General features: G+C 63.2%; 2 protein-coding genes across 16 annotated transcripts in view; one reads left to right on the plus strand and one right to left on the minus strand.

Moving 5' to 3' along the window:
• PITPNM2 (phosphatidylinositol transfer protein membrane associated 2) overlaps positions 1-15,189 on the plus strand; it is a 122,291-nt gene extending 107,102 nt beyond the window's left edge. For 4 of the 9 annotated variants that reach the window (XM_025045552.1, XM_025045553.1, XM_015587962.2 and 1 more), the window contains 17 exons: positions 1,284-1,531; positions 1,922-2,111; positions 2,264-2,383; positions 2,859-3,073; positions 3,560-3,738; positions 6,053-6,223; positions 6,742-6,891; positions 7,973-8,137; positions 8,895-9,056; positions 9,863-10,011; positions 10,353-10,469; positions 10,810-10,926; positions 11,037-11,185; positions 11,268-11,417; positions 11,832-12,015; positions 12,099-12,227; positions 12,319-15,189. In XM_025045552.1, coding sequence (XP_024901320.1) covers positions 1,284-1,531; positions 1,922-2,111; positions 2,264-2,383; positions 2,859-3,073; positions 3,560-3,738; positions 6,053-6,223; positions 6,742-6,891; positions 7,973-8,137; positions 8,895-9,056; positions 9,863-10,011; positions 10,353-10,469; positions 10,810-10,926; positions 11,037-11,185; positions 11,268-11,417; positions 11,832-12,015; positions 12,099-12,227; positions 12,319-12,642 — 2,919 coding nt within the window. In that variant the 3' untranslated portion in view covers positions 12,643-15,189. Of the gene's footprint in view, positions 1-1,283; positions 1,532-1,921; positions 2,112-2,263; positions 2,384-2,858; positions 3,074-3,559; positions 3,739-6,052; positions 6,224-6,741; positions 6,892-7,972; positions 8,138-8,894; positions 9,057-9,862; positions 10,012-10,352; positions 10,470-10,724; positions 10,927-11,036; positions 11,186-11,267; positions 11,418-11,831; positions 12,016-12,098; positions 12,228-12,318 lie in introns of those variants that run through there. The other 5 variants (XM_025045554.1, XM_025045555.1, XM_025045556.1 and 2 more) reach the window with 5 other exon arrangements.
• Positions 15,190-15,762: 573 nt separating this feature from the next.
• The window catches only part of ARL6IP4 (ADP ribosylation factor like GTPase 6 interacting protein 4), a 2,483-nt gene continuing 794 nt past the window's right edge, over positions 15,763-17,451 (minus strand). For 4 of the 7 annotated variants that reach the window (XM_015587987.2, XM_015587984.2, XM_015587985.2 and 1 more), the window contains exons 3-7: positions 16,947-17,122; positions 16,747-16,888; positions 16,545-16,662; positions 16,118-16,187; positions 15,763-16,038 (exon numbers count right to left, since the gene is read on the minus strand). In XM_015587987.2, coding sequence (XP_015443473.1) covers positions 15,982-16,038; positions 16,118-16,187; positions 16,545-16,662; positions 16,747-16,888; positions 16,947-17,122 — 563 coding nt within the window. In that variant the 3' untranslated portion in view covers positions 15,763-15,981. Of the gene's footprint in view, positions 16,039-16,117; positions 16,188-16,544; positions 16,663-16,746; positions 17,123-17,451 lie in introns of all 7 variants that reach the window. The other 3 variants (XM_025045559.1, XM_006909992.3, XM_015587990.2) reach the window with 3 other exon arrangements.

The following is a 17,451-nucleotide window of genomic DNA, read 5'->3' on the forward strand; positions in this document are numbered from 1 at the left end:
ACCAGTCCCCTCTCGGGGACGAGGCAGTCTGGCCTCGCCTCTGCTCCAGGCTGAGGATTGCCCACTAGGCTTCTTCCTTCCTCACTTGCCCAAAGCCCTCTGCTGGTCAGTGGTGTCCAGCCCGTTCCTGGTGGCCTCGCCAGCCCCCGGGTCCAGTGCCCACATTGCCCAACCCTCTCCTAGGCTCTGTGTTGACAGTTGAGTCCTCCTGCTGCCCCACCTCCTGCCATCTGGTGGCCCAGTTCAGCGTCCTCAAAATGGCTTCGGCCCCTTGGACTGTCTCTCTGGTTCCCTGGGGACAGGCCCCTCTCTTCATTCAGTTTCCTTTCCTGCCCCCCACGTGTCCTGACATAATATGACATAACACAGCGAGTGCCCTAGCCCTGGCCTCCTCAGTCACACACCAGAAGCTGGGTGCCGGGAGAGGCCCCTGGGGACGGGGCCACAGCCCGGATTGGCAGGAGAGCATGGAGCTGGTGGCAGGCGCTCTGGGTTGGCACTGAGGTGCCGTGTGACATTAGACAAGCCCTTGGCCTCTTTGGGCCACCACTATGTCTTTTCTAAACGGAACAGTTCCCAGGGGGATGTGTGCAAGTCTCGGGCCTCACTCTGACCTCACAGGCAGGAGGTGGGGTCCCCGCCCCTCCCAGATGAGGGGAGCTCAGGCAGACACACCTGCGTTGCCCCCCTCCCCCGCTGTGGCTCTGCGGCCGCTGGGACATCGCTGCTCTTGCGACCTTGGTCTCACTGAGAGTCCAGGGACGGCAGGGCCTGGGAGCCAGGGGCAGGGGCGGAGGCCCTGTGTAGATGGAAGGGGAGCTCGGAGCTGTCGGAGAGGCCAGGCTGGGGCCCGATGCCAGTCCCTCTTCAGGGAGCCTGTGACTTTGAGCCAGCCATGGCCCTGCCTGCTCCAGCGAGACAGACCCACGCCAGGGCACACTGAGGGCGGGCAGCCCCCGATGCCCAGACAGGGCTGAGCTTCTGCCTCCGCCCCTCACGGGAAGTGCGTGCTTTCTGGGGAGCAGACTCCCCCTTCTGTGTCCTCTGGGCCCTGGTCAGACCGGCAAACAGGGTCAGGGCTGCATGCAGCAGGGGGAAAAGGACCAGCTCGGCCTCCCCAGGGGAGGGGTGGAGGCAGCTGACCACAGGCTGAGGAGCTGGAATGAGGGTTCTCAGAGGGAGCGGGTGGGCCCCCAACAGGCCTCCCTGCAGGGCGACAGGGGTTTCACAAGGAGCTGCATTCTGGGGGAGTTGATGCCCGCCCCCTGCCCCCACCTGTGCAGGACGAGGTCAGCCCACCGCTGGCCGGGCCCCCCTCCAAGATCCACGTGCTGCTGCTGGTTTTGCACGGGGGCACCATCCTGGACACGGGAGCTGGGGACCCCAGCTCCAAGCAGGGCGACGCCAACACCATCGCCTCGGTGTTCGACACGGTCATGCGTGCGCACTACCCCAGCGCCCTGGGCCACCTGGCCATCCGCCTGGTCCCCTGCCCGCCCATCTGCTCCGATGCCTTCGCCCTGGTCTCCAAGTGAGTGTGCTGGCTTGCGGCCACCCACCCCTCCCCGCCCCGGGCTAGGTGACACCCCCAGTGTTACCCATCTGGACATTCAGACCTGCCACTTAGCCCAGATGGCTGGTCACAGGGTCAGGGGGGGCCAGGGCCCAAGGCTGAGCCTGTTTCCTCATCCGTGACATGGGGTACCGACCTGCCTCCGAGATCCAGGACCTCACCCCCCAGCCCTGTCCTTGAGCCTGCCCAGGGCCTGGCCCGGAAGTGTCCCCACCAGGTTTGCCAGGTCATAGCTGAGGCGCTCAGGGTGGCAGGTGGCTCCTGGCCCACTGTTCAGGGCCAGGGAGATGGGCCCCTTGGGCTGGCCTGAGGCTACCTGCTGTCCCCTGACCGGGCCCCCTCCCCCAGCCTCAGCCCCTACAGCCACGACGAAGGCTGTCTGTCCAGCAGCCAGGACCACGCGCCCCTGGCTGCCCTGCCTCTGCTGGCCACCTCCTCGCCCCAGTACCAGGAGGCGATCGCCACAGTGATCCAGCGGGCCAACCTCGCCTACGGGGACTTCATCAGGTCCCAGGAGGGCGTGACCTTCAATGGGCAGGTGAGTCGTGGGGTGGGGAGATGGAAGACGGGGTGGGCGGGCCTGGACCTCCAGCCTGGGCGGGCCTGGACCTCCAGCCCAGCGGGGGCAGGGGTCGATGGCCGTCCCCAGCCCGCGTCCCAGCTCAGGCCCTCGGGCCTCCCGCACTCCAGGTCTGCCTGATCGGGGACTGCGTCGGCGGCATCCTGGCCTTCGATGCCTTATGCTGCAGCAACCAGCCCGTGTCCGAGAGTCAGAGCAGCAGCCGCAGGGGCAGCGTGGCCAGCGTGCAGGTACCAGCTCCCCACGGCCCCCTCCAGCATGGAGATGATGTGGCCCTTTGGCCCCAGGGCCTGTGGTAAAAAGAGGAGGACAGAGGTCACCGGGACAGGTGCTCAGAGGTCAGGGCAGCGCGTGGGCAGCAAACAGCTACAGCAGATGACGGAACGCGGGCCGCACTGTGGGGAGCGAGGTCTGGGACGAGTGGCCGGCGTCACCCGCTGTCACCATCTGAGCTCCCCAGCGGGAGAGAGGACCAAAAGCCCCTCTGCAGCAAACGGCCTGGGGAGACCCCCGAGGTCCGGGTGGCCAGGCCAGGCCAGGCGTGAAGGCTGTTCGCACATGGCCGGCGGGCTGGAGGGACAGTGGGAGGGGGGGTTCACTTTGGCTTGGGTGACGGGTTGGCTGGGCAGTGGTCAGGGGGAGGACACCGAAGAGGGAGCCAGGCCGGCGGCCACCCGGCAGTGAGCCTGCGTGGGGCTGTTCCAGGACACTGACCTGCTGTCCCCGGGCGTCCTGGTGAATGCGGCACACGGTGGCGGTGGCAGTGGCCTGGAGAGCAGTCGGCACCTGAGCCGCAGCAACATTGACATCCCCCGCAGCAGTGGCACTGAGGACCCCAAAAGGCAGATGCCCCGCAAGAGGAGCGACTCGTCCACCTATGAGCTGGACACCATCCAGCAGCACCAGGCCTTCCTGTCCAGGTGGGGGGCCGGCGGGGGCCTGGGTGTCCGACCATGCTGCTCACTGCCAGGGGAGGACGGGGAATCCAAGAAGCAGGGACGGTCAGAGCTGAGAATTCAAACAATGTGGGGGGCCTCGGGACGCGGGGAGGTCCGGACTGGGCCCATGGCTCATTGGTAGGTGAAAGGGGCTTGTGGGGTGTGGTGTGGTCTCGGATATGCTGAGGGCCATCTCGAGCCAGAGGGAAGAGACTGGGGAGGGGACTTGCTGGGGGCAGAACTGACCAGGAGGACCAGGGTCCCTGTCAGGCTGTCCTGAAGGCACCGGGCTCCCTGGAGAGATTGGGACCCGCTGTCCCCAGACATGGGGAGCAGCGCCTGAACGACAGCATAGGGGTCCAGCCTCATTTGGGCCTGATGACCCCTGAGAGGCCTCCTCCAGGGGGCAGGGGGCGGGCCAGCCCCACAAAGGGCCGAGGTGTGAGCCGGCACGTCCCCCATCTGCAGCCTCCACGCCAGCGTGCTGCGGCACGAGCCCAGCTCCCGCTGCTCGAGCAGCGCCACCATGCTGGACGGCACAGGCGCCATGGGGAAGTTCGACTTTGAGATCGCTGACCTCTTCCTCTTCGGGTGCCCACTGGGGCTGGTCCTGGCCTTGAGAAAGACCATCATCCCCACCCTGGATGGTGAGAGCCTTCTAGGGGCAGGGTGGGGCGGGCGGTACATGAACGGGGCAGAGGGTCACAGTGGACCCCTGCCATGAGGCCATCGCCGAGTGCCAGGTCCCCTCCTGTGTCAGCCTGTTTTCTGTCCCCCCTACTCAGGGCCCATGCAGCTCAGTCTCTGGCCCCCAACACCTGTTGTTTCATTTCATCTCCAAGGCACCCCTGGGAACTGAGGTCTAGATAGGAAAGGGACCCTTCCAGCCTCAGATGCAGATCAACCCAGTCTCCCAGGCCCACGGTCTTCCCAAAAGGAAGAAATGTGAAGCCAGGCACCCCCTAAGGCCTCCCAGGCACAGTGGCCTCCCCGCTGGAGGGGCCACAGCCACACCACTCCGGCTGGTGACCCTCCTCACCATCTGCACAGGGAGGCAGAACATACGGGCTAAGCGGCCTGTCAGGGCAGCGGTCCCTGCCTGGCACTGCCCCAGATCAGCCAGTGTGGCCCAGGGAACCCTGCCGTCCTCGCCGTGCAGGCCCTGTGTTATGTCCCCAGGTTACAGAGGGGGAAATCGAGGCTCAGAGAGGTGTAGACACTTGCCCAAGAGCAAGTAAACAGTAGCTTTGATGTAAGTGCACAAAAACACAGAGATGTGGCATTAAAAAGAATGGCAGAGGACAACATGCGCTGATATGAAAGACTCTAACTTTTTGTGTGTTAAATGAAAAAAAAAAGCTTAGCTCAAAAAGCATAGCATATATTCCTAATTGTGTGTGTTTTTAAAAGTGAGACACGCACTACTGATAGTTTATATAGGTTTCTCCCGCTATCCGAAAATAGAGCATTCTTATGAAACCTTTTGTAAGCCGAAACGGCATAAATCAAAGAAGCAATTACCATTAATTTATACCGAAAAATTTTTATATTCCCAGACCCCAAAATAACCTACCAAATCATACCAAATATGCTTAATTATGTCCAGTTTTACAATAAGCATAACACTCTTATAAGGGCTCTGAGGCTTTTCAGATACCTTAGGACAGGGGTCCCCAACCCCCGGGCCATGGACAGGTACTGGTCCTTGGCCTGTTAGGAATCAGGCTGCACAGCAGGAGGTGAGCGGCGGGCCAGAGAGCGAAGTTTCATCCGCATTTGCAGCCGCCCCCAGCACCAGCATCACCACCTCAGCTCCGCTTCAGATCATCAGGCATGAGATTCTCATAGGAGCACCGGTCCCTGGTGCCAAAAAGGTTGGGGACCGCCGGTTTAGGACATATCTCACTAACAGCTGTACAAAACGAATTGAGAGACCGATGCTCCCACAGTTCAGGGCTCCGGTGGCTTGATGCTGAGTTGCTGAATGTGGTTCCAGGGACGCAGCTCGGCTGGGCCACGCTGGAGAGGCATGCTGCCTCTACAACAGTTGGTGCCAAACAAACGCTGAAAGCTATTTCCGCTTTTTCCGTAAAAGCGAAAGTGCTCTTCAGATTTCTCGATTAGTGAAAACAGGTGCAGATGGTCCCCGACTTAGGATGGTTCGATTTAGGATTTTTCAACTTTGCGATGGTGTGAAAGAGATACGCATCCCGTCGAAATTGTGCTTTGAATTCTGAATTTTGATGTTTTCCCAGGCTAGCAGTATGGGGTGCGATCCCCTCTCGCGATGCTGGGCGTTATAAAATAGGCTTTGTGTGAGACGATGTTGCCCAGCGGTAGGCCAGTGTGTGTTCTGAGTGTGTGTAAGGCAGGCTAGGCTAAGCCGTGACGTTCAGTAGGTTGGGTGTTATCAAATGCATTTTGACTTCTATTTTCAACTTAGCAATGGGTTTATTGAGGCTTAACCTGATTGTAAGTCTAGGAGCAGGTGTACTAATATGTCTTTCTTTAAAGAAAAGTGACAGAACAAGAACTTTTGAAATGCCCGTACTTACATTCTTACATTCACCGGAAGTGGTTGGAGAAACAGCGGGTTCTGACAGCTTAGGTGATTTTTCCAATAGACAGGGCGCCACCTGCTCCCCGGCGCATGCGCACGAGGCTCCCTAATGTCCGGCCGGGGAGGCTCTGGAGTAGGAGGCCGCCTTCCATTATGTCTTTTATCATATATTCTTGTATTTAAAAAAAAAAAATTTCCCTGCCATCATAACTTTTTCAATAAATTTTTGGGGGGGTTAATAAATGGACAATGGCCCCCAAAAAATCCCAAATTGACGGACACACAGTTTCAAGTTTTCGGGTATCTGGGACCCCGACCGCACCCCGCCCCGCTCTAGGCCACGCCCCCTCGGGGAGGAGCTAACTGCAGCCTCTGCGCCCCCTGCCCCGCCCTGCCCTCAGTTTTCCAGCTGCGGCCCGCCTGCCAGCAAGTCTACAACCTGTTCCACCCCGCCGACCCGTCGGCCTCGCGCCTGGAGCCGCTGCTGGAGCGGCGCTTCCACGCCCTGCCGCCCTTCAGCATCCCCCGCTACCAGCGCTTCCCGCTGGGGGACGGGTGCTCCGCGCTGCTGGGTGAGCGCCCTGGGGCAGGGCGGGTGCTCCGGGCTGGGTGGGCTTGCTGTGTGGGCAAGGGCAGCCTGTGCCGGAGCCCTGGGAAGCTGGGCACCTGTGCGGGTGTGGGTGCCTCGACCTCACGCATCCCAGCGAGGCGGGAATGACGACAGAGCTTCACCCCCGTGCCAGGGGACAGACGGGGCCCAGGCTAGGCTTCCCTCTCCGCTGCCCACTGAAGCAGAGCTGAGGACCCGAGGCACGTGGTGCTGGGCCTCTGGATGCCCACCCCAGATATGGGGGCTCAGGATGGGGAACACAGAGTGGGTCTGGGCAGGGAGCAAGTGCGAGGTCTGCCTGCTCTCCCCTCCCGGCCCTCCCTGGGAACAGCCCAGTCCCACCCACCCCGGCGTGTGTCCCAGTGTCTTGTCATGTCCTGGCTCTTGAGGAGCCCTGTGTGTCTTGTGTCAGAGCATGTCCAGACGGGCCACACGAGTGTCTGTTCTTGTCCTCTCTGTTCTCTCCCCGTCTGCCTCCAGTCGAGACCGTGCAGAGAAGCCCTGAGCTGGTCCTGGAGGGCGGCCCCCTGGCCCCTCTCCCACCCGGGGATGGCTTCCTGGAGACCAGTATCCTAGTTCCCGCGCTCACGTGGCAAGACGGGCCGGGCCCGAGCCCGGGCTGTGCTGAGTGTGTGTGACCCCCCTGCTCCCGCGGCGTCTGCTTCGCTGGCTCGCTGCAGCCCCTCACGGACCCTGCCCCCGTGCCCCCGTCGGCCACCCGCAGTTTGTGAGACCCAAGTGATGAGGAAGGGAAGTGAGCCAGACAGGTCCTGGGGAGTAGGTCCTGATGCCCCCTTTCTGCAAACTGTGGCAGAGCCAGGAGTGGACCCAGAGCAAAGGGGACCGGGAGCCCAGGGAGGAGAGCGGCTGGTCAGGGTCATCTAGCACAGGTGGCAGTGCACGGGCGCTGTCCCCCCTTTGTGAGGCTGGTGGGGGGCCAGCCAGGAGATGGGCTGAAGCCTCCAGCCCGCCAGGCCCACCTGCTCCTCCAGGAGAAGCCTTCAGTCCTGGCGAGGGATTGGATTCTCTCCCCGAGGTCCAGTCACCTCCTGCATCCTGCACCCTGTCCAGACATGGCTCCTCTAGCCGAGGCCTGTTCTCATGGCTCGACCCTGCCCGCAGCCCCAGCCCAGGCAGCCCTAAGCACCTGCCTTTGCCGCTGTGGCCTGTGTGTGGGGACTTGTGTGAGGCCTCAGTGCGGGGCGTCCCAGGAAGCTGCCCCAGGCCCTTGTTATGCCCCTCAAACCCGGCTGCCATGGGCTGTGGCTGAGGCCAGGCCTGGCTAGGCCCTGGAGGCCGAGAAGGCTGGACTTGACTAGACCAGGAGGCTAGACCAGGAGCAGTGTGTGGGATCAGAAGGTGGCCGGGGGCAGGGGGCCTGGCCGCGTGGCCCCCCTGCCCACTGTGTCTGTGTTGGTCTCTGTCCATCCCTGTCCCAGCCTCCCTTCCCTCTGCCTCAGCTCTGTGCCCTGCCCTCTCGGCCCTGGGCAGGCAGGCTCCGGCACACCTGGGCCCATCCTCACTGCCAGCTTTGCTCAGATGCCACGCTCGTCTGCCACTGGAGGTGTCAGCCTTGCCTGGCACAGCCTCCACCCCGACTCCCCCAGCCCAGGTGCATGCTGGGCCCTCCATCCCACTGCTCAGGGGCTTCCAGGCTGAGCCGGGCGGGGCCTCTCTTACCCCGAGGTCTCTGGTCCCTGTCCACCTGCAGCAGATGCGCTCCAGACCCACAGCACGGTCTTCCAAGAGCACACGGGCCCCTCCTCGCCCGGTGCGGCCACCACCGCCCGAGGGTTCCGCCGAGCCAGTGAGATCAGCATCGCCAGCCAGGTGTCGGGCATGGCAGAGAGCTACACAGCATCCAGCATTGCCCAAAGTGAGTACAGCGGTGCCGGAGCCCATCCTGCCCACACCCTCCCATTTGTCACAGCAGGGACCAGTGTGCCCCTCCAGGGGCAGTCGGCAATGTCTGGACACAGATGGGGAGGGGGTACTACCGGCATCTGGTGGGTAGACACCAGGGATGCAGCTCCATGCCCCGGAATGCCCAGGACGCCCCACCGAGGAGTGATCTGGCCCCAGATGTCCACAGAGGAGTCTGGAGGGAAGGGGCGTTAGAAGGGGTGGCCCCATGGGGCCAAGTCCAAGGGGTATGAGACTGGGAGGGTCCCAGAAAGCCTGGGTGGCGGGGTCCTAGCCCTGGGGGGCAGGGCGCTTGCTCCCTGAGGGAGAAAGCCGGGGGCCTGTTTCTGGACAAGTAAGCGGAGCTGGACAAGCCGGAGGGGTGGCTGAGGGAGCCGGGGAGGTGAGGTCTCCTTGTGGCTGCCAGGCCCTCCTGCTTCCCTAGGGGGCCAAGGACCCATGGCTCTTGCCATCTCAGAAGGCTCCCTGCAGCTGGCGGGGGTCCAGGTGACCCCTTCTCAGCCCCACCCCCAGCCTGCTGCCCCATCTTCCCTGCCCGCGTGATCACTTCTCAGGCTGCCTGTCAGAGCAGGCAGCGCTGGGGCTAAGGCCGGTGTGGTGGTGTCCCCCCGTGAGGAGGGCCGAGGGGGCCTGGCGTTCTGCCCAGCATCCTTCCCGCCCGTGGTGGCCCCAGCATGGCTGACACCTTTCCCGTTGTTCTTGATTCTCAGAGGCCCCAACGCCGCTCAGCTACACCCCCAGCGTCAGGCGCCTGTCCCTGCTTGCCCTGCCCCCCCCATCCCCCACCTCCCCAGGCTCCCGCCCACAGGCCAGGCAGGCCAAGCCCAGCCTGGAGAGGGCCCCCTGCCTCCCCGACCTGGACATCAGAGAAGGTACTGGGCGTCACACGCCCGCCACCCACACTCGCCACCTCTTCCCTCTGGGGTCACTCTCTGCTTCCAGGCCTGTCTCACCGCCAGCCCTGCTCACTGGCCCCACTGAGGCCCAGCTGGGGAGCTAGCAGCTGGGCTGGGAGCACTCAGACACCCAGGGAGGAGGCAGGAGTGGCTGGAATTGGCCGAGGGGGGTGCCAATGGTCACAGGTCGGGCAGGCTGCCGGCAGAAGCAGGAGACTCTGTTTCCTGAGCGTGTCCTGCGTGTGGCCACTGCGGGGTGCTTTACAAGCCTCACCCCTAGCTGCCATGGTCGCCCAGCCCCAGGTGGGAGCCGACACTCACCCCCAGGCCTCTCTGACCTCACCGGGCTCCCAGGTGCTGAGGCGGACAGCAGGCTTTGCCGTGGGCTTCAGGAAATGGAACTCCCCCCTGCGAAACCTTTCACGTCCTTGAGGTCTGGGGGTCAGATGGAGGCCAGGAGAGGCCCAGGGAGGGCAGGGGTCACCGGGATCAGCAACTGGACCAGGGACAGCGAGTCCTGCCTCCACACCCGCCTCTGCCCCTCCAGCTCCGCGTCCTCACGCCGAAGGCCTGCGGGCTCTCTGGCTGCTCGGGCCCTGTCCCGGCCTCCTGTGCCGCCTCCTGCTCCCTCGCTGCCCAGCCCGGGAGGAGGACATTAGCTTTGGCTGCTGCCCTCTTCCCTGCTCAGAGGCGGGGTCTCCGCGCCTGTGGCCTGAGCCAGGCCCGAGGGGCCAGGTGAGCCTCTGGGGTCCCAGCCCAGTCACGGTCCATCCCCCTGGCAGTTGCCGCGAAGTGGTGGGGCCAGAAGCGGATGGACTACGCCCTGTACTGCCCTGATGCCCTGACGGCCTTCCCCACCGTGGCCCTGCCCCACCTCTTCCACGCCAGCTACTGGGAGTCGACGGACGTGGTCTCCTTCCTGCTCAGACAGGTACAGGGTCCCCCTGCCAGGCACGCCCACCTCGCAGGAGAGCCCCGAGTCACCCTGCCGCTGACAGACGGGGCCCCGTTTCATGGATGAGGACAGTGGGGGGCCTGCCCTCTGACCCCCTCAGACCAGAGCCAGCAGGATGGAGGAAGCTGAGATGTGATGTATTTGCAGTCATGGGATAGACGTGAATTGGGGGGAGCAGAGGGGGGAGTGTAGTGGTCGAAAAATGCCTCCTAAAGCCCTCGCGACTTCCCATCTCCAGCTCTCGGGCCGCTGGCCTCTCGCCCCTGGGACAGGAGGCCCGGCTTGAGCCTGCCTCTTGGCCTTCCTGTCCCCGCCAGGTCATGAGGCACGACAATTCCAGCATCTTGGAGCTGGACGGCAATGAGGTCTCGGTGTTCACGCCCTCGAAGCCGAGAGAGAAGTGGCAACGGAAGAGAACCCACGTGAAGCTGCGGGTGAGGGGTCCTCTGGGGGCCCAGGCCCCCGCCGGGTCCCTAGGGGGTCCTGACGAGACTCGGTGTACAGACGAGAAAGCCGAGTCGCACGAAGCGTGGTGTCGTTTATCCGCAGGCGGTGAGGTGGGAGCTGTCGCCCCATTTACAGACGGGGCAGTGCAGCAAGGCCTCCACGGGGCCCCAAGGCTACGTGCTCAGTGGCCGAGCTGGACTTGACCCTGCGCCATCTGGCCTTAGCCCGCGCTCACCCCACAGGCCCACGGGAGGCTTGAGCTGAGCCCAGGAGACCCCAGCCGCCTCTCCAACCCCCAACCTGACCCAGCCTCGCTCCTCTTCCCAGAACGTGACGGCCAACCACCGGATCAACGACGCAGTTGCCAACGAGGACGGCCCCCAGGTCCTGACGGGCCGCTTCATGTACGGGCCCCTGGACATGGTCACCCTGACTGGGGAGAAGGTGAGGACACAGGGGAATGACGGGGGCCCTTGGCCTCGTCCCCCTCTGGCTGGGGTGTCGGGGTTGGGCAGGCCACGTGGCCCAGGGTGACCAGCCTGCCCGACTCCCAGGTGGACGTGCATATCATGACGCAGCCGCCCTCGGGGGAGTGGCTGTACCTTGACACGCTGGTGACCAACAGCAGCGGACGCGTCTCCTACACCATCCCCGAGACCCGCCGGCTGGGCGTGGGTGTCTACCCCGTCAAGATGGTGGTCAGGTGGGTGCCTCGGCGAGGCGGCCACCTCCGGGGCAGGAGGGAGGGGCCCCGGTGGGTGCTGACGAGCTGCCCCCCGCCCCAGGGGAGACCACACATTTGCCGACAGCTACATCACCGTGCTGCCCAAGGGCACGGAGTTCGTGGTCTTCAGTATCGATGGCTCCTTCGCCGCCAGCGTGTCCATCATGGGCAGCGACCCCAAAGTGCGGGCCGGGGCTGTGGACGTGGTGCGGTGAGTGGCCTCCAAGGGCGCAGTGGGCAGGCCCGGAGGCAGGAAGCTCCTGGGGGCCAGGTGGGGCAGGCCTGGGGTGCTGGAGCAGGTGACATCTGGCTGGGACCTTGCAGCTTGAGGAGCTGGCACCACCACTTACCAGCTGCGTAACCTCCACTCAACCTGCTGATGTTGGTGCTTCAACCCTCTCACCTGGGAGGTGGGGTCCTTGCAAGTCCAGTCACACCTGCCGCAGAGGGCGCATGTGGGGCTGTGTGACAGGCGTGGGGGCCGTCGTCATCATTGTTGTTGGAGCATGATCAGGGACGCAGTCTTCAGTGGCCCAAGCGTGGTCTGGCTGGGCAAGAAGATGGGGCGGCCCAGGAAGGGGGACGGGGTGGCCGTGGGACACCCAGGCGTGCCCCTCGCCCCCAGGCACTGGCAGGACCTGGGCTACCTCATCATCTATGTGACGGGCCGGCCTGACATGCAGAAGCAGCGGGTGGTGGCGTGGCTGGCCCAGCACAACTTCCCCCACGGCGTGGTGTCCTTCTGTGACGGCCTGGTGCACGACCCGCTGCGGCACAAGGCCAACTTCCTGAAGCTGCTCATCTCCGAGGTGGGTCGCAGCGGAAGGGGCCCACGCGGGGCCGGGGCGGGGACAGAGGGCCGTGCCTGTGCCCACGCCGGTCTCGCCCACAGCTGCACCTGCGCGTGCACGCGGCCTACGGCTCCACCAAGGACGTGGCGGTCTACAGCTCCATCAGCCTGTCCCCCATGCAGATCTACATCGTGGGCCGGCCCACCAAGAAGCTGCAGCAGCAGTGCCAGGTGGGTGGGCAGATCGCAGTGGGCGGCACGGGCGGGCAGCCCCGAGAGCCCGCCCTGTGACAGCGGCACCCCTCCTCGCCCCTCCCTGCAGTTCATCACCGACGGCTACGCGGCCCACCTGGCCCAGCTCAAGTTCAACCACCGCGCACGGCCAGCCCGCAACACGGCCACCCGCATGGCGCTGCGCAAGGGCAGCTTCGGCCTGCCGGGCCAGGGCGACTTCCTGCGCTCCCGGAACCACCTGCTCCGCACCATCTCGGCGCAGCCCAGCGGGCCCGGCCTCCGGCACGAGCGGACGCACGGCCAGCCAGACAGCGAGCAGCGGGGCCAGCGCAGCATGAGCATGGCGGCCGGCTGCTGGGGCCGCACCATGGCTGGCCGGCTTGAGCCGGGGGCACCCGCAGGCCCCAAGTAGGGCACCCTGAGTGAGGCGCTGTGGTCTCCATGGTGCTAGGAGGCCTGGGCACATGCTGTTGGCCAGGGACCAGCTTGTCCCAGGGCCCAGTGGAGGACACCGGCCGTGCCTCCTGCCCTAGAGTCTGAGGGGTTCCAGCTTGTCATGGGAGCTGGCAGGACGACCAGCCTCAGGATGACGGAGGGACCAGGACCCCCCATGTGGACTGGCCCAGAAGGTACTCCTGGACAATTGCCCTGCGGTGACCTCGCAGCTTCCCGACGCCAGGCCTGGGCCCAACCTGTCACCTCCCCAGCCACTAGCTCGCCCTGACCCCCGGGTCCCCTTCCACCTGGTAGCAGCTCCGACAGGGGACAGCCTGCTTCTTGTTAACTTGAGTTACTCAACTCTCCAACCTCACTGGTTTTGCACTGGTTTTAAGAGACCCATTACCATCTCCCATGGCTACAGACTCGTTGACATGTGTGGAAGTTCAAAGTTTGCGGATCCAGGACCTATGGCCACACAGAAGGCTCCAGGGCGGCAAATCCTTGTATAAGCAGGAGAAAGGCCATATCTTAATTTCCGCAGCTCTGCCTGGCCCGCTAGTACCCTGGCAGCGCTGGACTCCCGCCCACCTGGAGCCCAGTCAGGCCAGGAGCCTGGCGTCACCTTCGGCTCTGGGCACAGCCCAGGTGATGAGGCCCTTGAAGCCCAGAGCCAGCTCTTGCGAAGCCCTGCCTCGGCCTGCGGGGCCTGGCCAGGCCTGGCCGCCTCTTCCACTCGCCTGCCGTCAGTCAAGGCCTCGTGCCTCGGCCTTCCCGCGTTTCTACACCTTTCTACTCCAATCTGATTTCTATGAGGTTTTTTTAAATGAGCAATCCTTGGCTGCTTCCTTTTCTTAACTCTTTCAGTACCAAGTGCAGCCCCTCCACATGAAAACACCCAGCACTGTGACGGAGTCCAGCCTGGTTCTGGGTCCCAGGGCCCTGCCCCTGCCCACGCAGTAGGGCATGGGCTCCCTGCCTCACCTGACCCCCGTTAATTCCACTGAATTTCTACTCTGGTGGGTGCGGCACACACTTAGTTTTTTTAAATGCCAATTCCGTTCCAATACCGAATCTGAGAAGCCACAACTCCCGTCGTCAGCTTAAGGGCAGGCAGCCACGGCTTCATTTCCTACCTGGCAAGGACCACTGTCCTGCACTGGTCTGCGCGTCAGCCCCCCCTCCCCAGGACCTCCTGGCAGCCCCTCTGCTGCTGCTCTGCCTTCGAGGTGGGGCAGCCTGCCTGGCCTCTGCCAGTCGTGGTCGAAGCTGCTGCCAACCTGGATACGGCCTCAGGGCCTCGTGGGCTGGGTCTGGGCTGGGTTGGGGACGCGCACTGATTGACGTTGCCCTCCTCCCGTGTGTAGATATGTACAGCCAAGGGGTCATGTAAATGTTTTGCAAAAGTGGGTCTACACAGAGTGAAGCTATTTATTTTGTGCAGAGAAAACGTCTGGAGGGATGGGACCTTCAGGGTTTATTCATATTTAAGGCGTAGCTTTTTGTTGTTGTTTCAGGCGTATGTATAAAGCAACGATTATTTTATGGACCAAGTTTTAATGTAACTGTTGCAGTTAAAGTGCAATATCTGACCCCCTCTGCTCCCCAGCGGGAAATCGCTCGGCCGACAATCACAGCCCCGGCGAGGGGCCCCCTATGGCCAGTGCCTCCTCTGTCGGTCCCACCTCACCCCATCTTGCCTACCACCTGGATGACTAGCCATCCAGAGAAGCACCTGGAAGAAAGAGTCTCGGGCCTGCCTGCGATAAAGGCTGGGAGGCCTCCTGGCCCAGGGAGGCCGCATGGGCAGTGGGCTCGGCCTCTCCTAGCAGGCAGCCCCCCGACAGCTCCGTACTCCCCACCTTCCTGCCCAGCCACCAGCCATGCCAAGGACAACAGCAATAGTCCCCTGGGTCTCTCCCGGGGGCCCTTAGCCATAGATGGTGAGACGGGCCGCCCACCCTCCCTGTCGCTGTCTCTCTTCTATACCCAGGTCTGCTTCCTGCCTCCCTGAGATCCCTTTCGGCACACACTCCTCGAGAAAGCACCAGTGTTTCAGAAACAGAGAGGGAGGGCAGAGTCCTTTAAAAATACCAAAAATGTTTACAGCGTTGGGTGCTGAGCTGCAGGGCTCAGGCCTGACCAGTCGTTACCAAAGGGTGAGGCAGGCCTTGCTGACTGCCGCCCCCACCCAGGCCTGTTAGAGTAGAAGCCTTAGTCCCAATCCCACCCCCAAAGCCCAGGACCGAGCCTCAGCCCGCCACCCCCAGCCCTGACCACCTGCCTTCTCTGATTTCTAAAGAGGGATTCAGCAGAGACCCCCGCCTCGCCTGCCCGCCACGTCCCATCATGTCAGTCAGCACGGTCTTCACGTCTCGCCCCCCGCCCCTGTCTGTCCGGGCCACGTGTGAGCAGTGTCCTGACTCGCCCCACCCGCCCCTGCTGTCCCCGCACCATCGGGCCTGAGTGTGCTCTGTATACAGTGTCATCGTCTGTCACATTAAAGAAGCAGGAAGGCTTCCTTCTGGGTCTCGTTACTGCACCGGCAACCAGGTCATCAGGTGGGGGGTGGGAGCACGGCCCACCCTGCGGTGGGGAGAGGCCGCCCTCCCCAGGACACCACGCCAGCTGCACCCACGGTAACACCGGTACACTCACGTGGGCCTCAGCCTGAGCCGGCCCCTTCTGCCCCTTCCCAGGCGTGAACGTGGCTCATCCTCACAGCAACCCGGCGACACGGGTGCTCTTAGCCTCTGCATTACAGGGGACACAGCTGGTCGACTGGGCCAGGACTCTTCCCCTGGGCCGCCTGGTCCCAGCTGGAACTCTCAACTGTTGTCACATTAGGAGTAAACAGGGCAAGGGGAGCGTCTCCCTCCGAGCCTGAGGGAATCGGGTTTAAGAGCCACGTCTCTGGGTTTGGGTTCGGATGGGGGTGCGGTCTGGGTCATCCAGGCAGGCTGATCTGAGGGGAGCAGAGCAATGGCGGCCAGTGCAGCCTGCACACGACCACCAGGGCCCTGCAGCCCATTTGTCCCCGGAAGTCCATCAGCCCTTCCCTCCCCCTCGGCACAAAAAGCAACAGAACAGAGGGTGTGTCGCCAATGAGGGAACATTTAATACCTGGGAAGTTTCACTCTTTCAGGAAGTGGGGGGACTGACAAGGACAGTGGCCCCACCCTCCACCCTGCATCTGAGAGGAGGCTAGGCCAGAGGCCGGTCCCCAGGAGAAAAGGCAAAAAGCCCCCACCAGGCTTCCGGCGGCCCACCCTGTTGTGCCAACACTATCCACAGACCTTGGCCAGTGGGGCCCTCAGGGCGGCAGCCCTGCTCGCATCTGGAAGGCCAGGCCATCCCCTCGGGTGGCTTGCTAGATAAGAAAGCACACAGGAAGAGACACGTCAGAAACGGAGCTGAGGGTGGGCCCTGGGCAAAGAGGTGACACCCACCTTGTTGATCTCCCTGTGTCGTTCCTTGGTCACAATTTCCTCTAAAACCTCGCCGTCTCCCTTAATGAGCCTGGGGAAGAGGGGGAGCAGGTTGAGCCTCCAATGCCAGAGCGACAAAGCACGACCTCCCGGCAGAGGGGTGCCATGCCTCAGGCCCCCACCCCTCCCTTTCTCCCACCCTTGGGACAGGGATAAAGGTGGCGGGAGAGGCCCTGCCATCAGAACAGCCAGCAGCGGCTCTCTGAGGACCCTCACGGTCCATCCCGCCCAGCGGCTGCTTGCTCTGCGCGGTGGAGAGGACCAGCCCGAGAAGCCGCATCGATGTGTGGCTACTGATCTTCCACCCCCCACCCTTTTAGAGCAGCAGCCACTGCCTCTCCTCCCGAGACTGCAGGTCCGGGGCCGGGCTTCGCCAAGCACTGCCCACCTGGTGCGCCCCGTCTCCGGGTCCACGACCTTGCGGATGACGCTCTGCCGGGCGTCCCACTCCTCCTTGGTCATGGGCTTCATGGCTTGGATGCGGGACTTCTGTTCGTCTGTCAGGACTTGCAGAGGAAGACGGCACGGAGGTGACGGTCGGACCTCAGGGAGGGGACCCTTCCCATCCTGCCCACGCGGCGGCACTGTACCTGGGCCATCCTCCTCCTCCCCAGCTGATCTGTGCCACTGGTCCAGCGAAGGTCCCGGCAGAGCCTCGGGCTGCTGCGCCTTCGTCTTCTCCTTGTCTTTCTTCTTCAGCTTCTTTTTCCTTTTCTTTTTCTTCTTCTTCTTCTTCTTCTTCTTCTTCTTGTCCTTGTGCTTCCCCCGCTTCTTCCGACCATCGCTGGAGTTTCTTCTTCTTGTCTTTGTGCTTCCCCCGCTTCTTCCGACCATCGCTGGAGGAAGAGGAGGAGGCGGAGGAGGAAGACGAGCTGGAAGAGCTGGGAGAAGAGGAGGAAGAGCTGGATCGTGGTCTCCTCCGGGCCTTGTGCTTGCTTCTCTCTGTGATGCAGGGAGAAGATGAGGCTGGAGGCCAGGAGAGGAAGAAGGAAAGCTTCGTCCCCCTGCCCCCGCCTGTGTAGGCTCAAGCCTATAACACAGGGACAGGGGCGAGGCCTGCGGGCAGGAATCGCCACTCTCTGAAGAGGCACTTTCTGGGCTCCTCCACCGTCACTGTCCGACCAGGAGCAAGCTGGCCAAACGCCACAGCCCAGGCCCAGATGCACAGAAAGCTTGCTTAAGCGGTCCCACTAAGCGATTCATACTCGGGGGGGCCGGCCCAGCCCCTGGATTCTGGGTGTCTTTCAATCCAGATACCGACTTCCACATTCCGCACCACTCTTGACTACTGCTCG

This window comes from Pteropus alecto, unplaced genomic scaffold, assembly GCF_000325575.1.
Source record: "Pteropus alecto unplaced genomic scaffold, ASM32557v1 scaffold213, whole genome shotgun sequence".
NCBI classification, from domain to species: domain Eukaryota; kingdom Metazoa; phylum Chordata; class Mammalia; order Chiroptera; family Pteropodidae; genus Pteropus; species Pteropus alecto.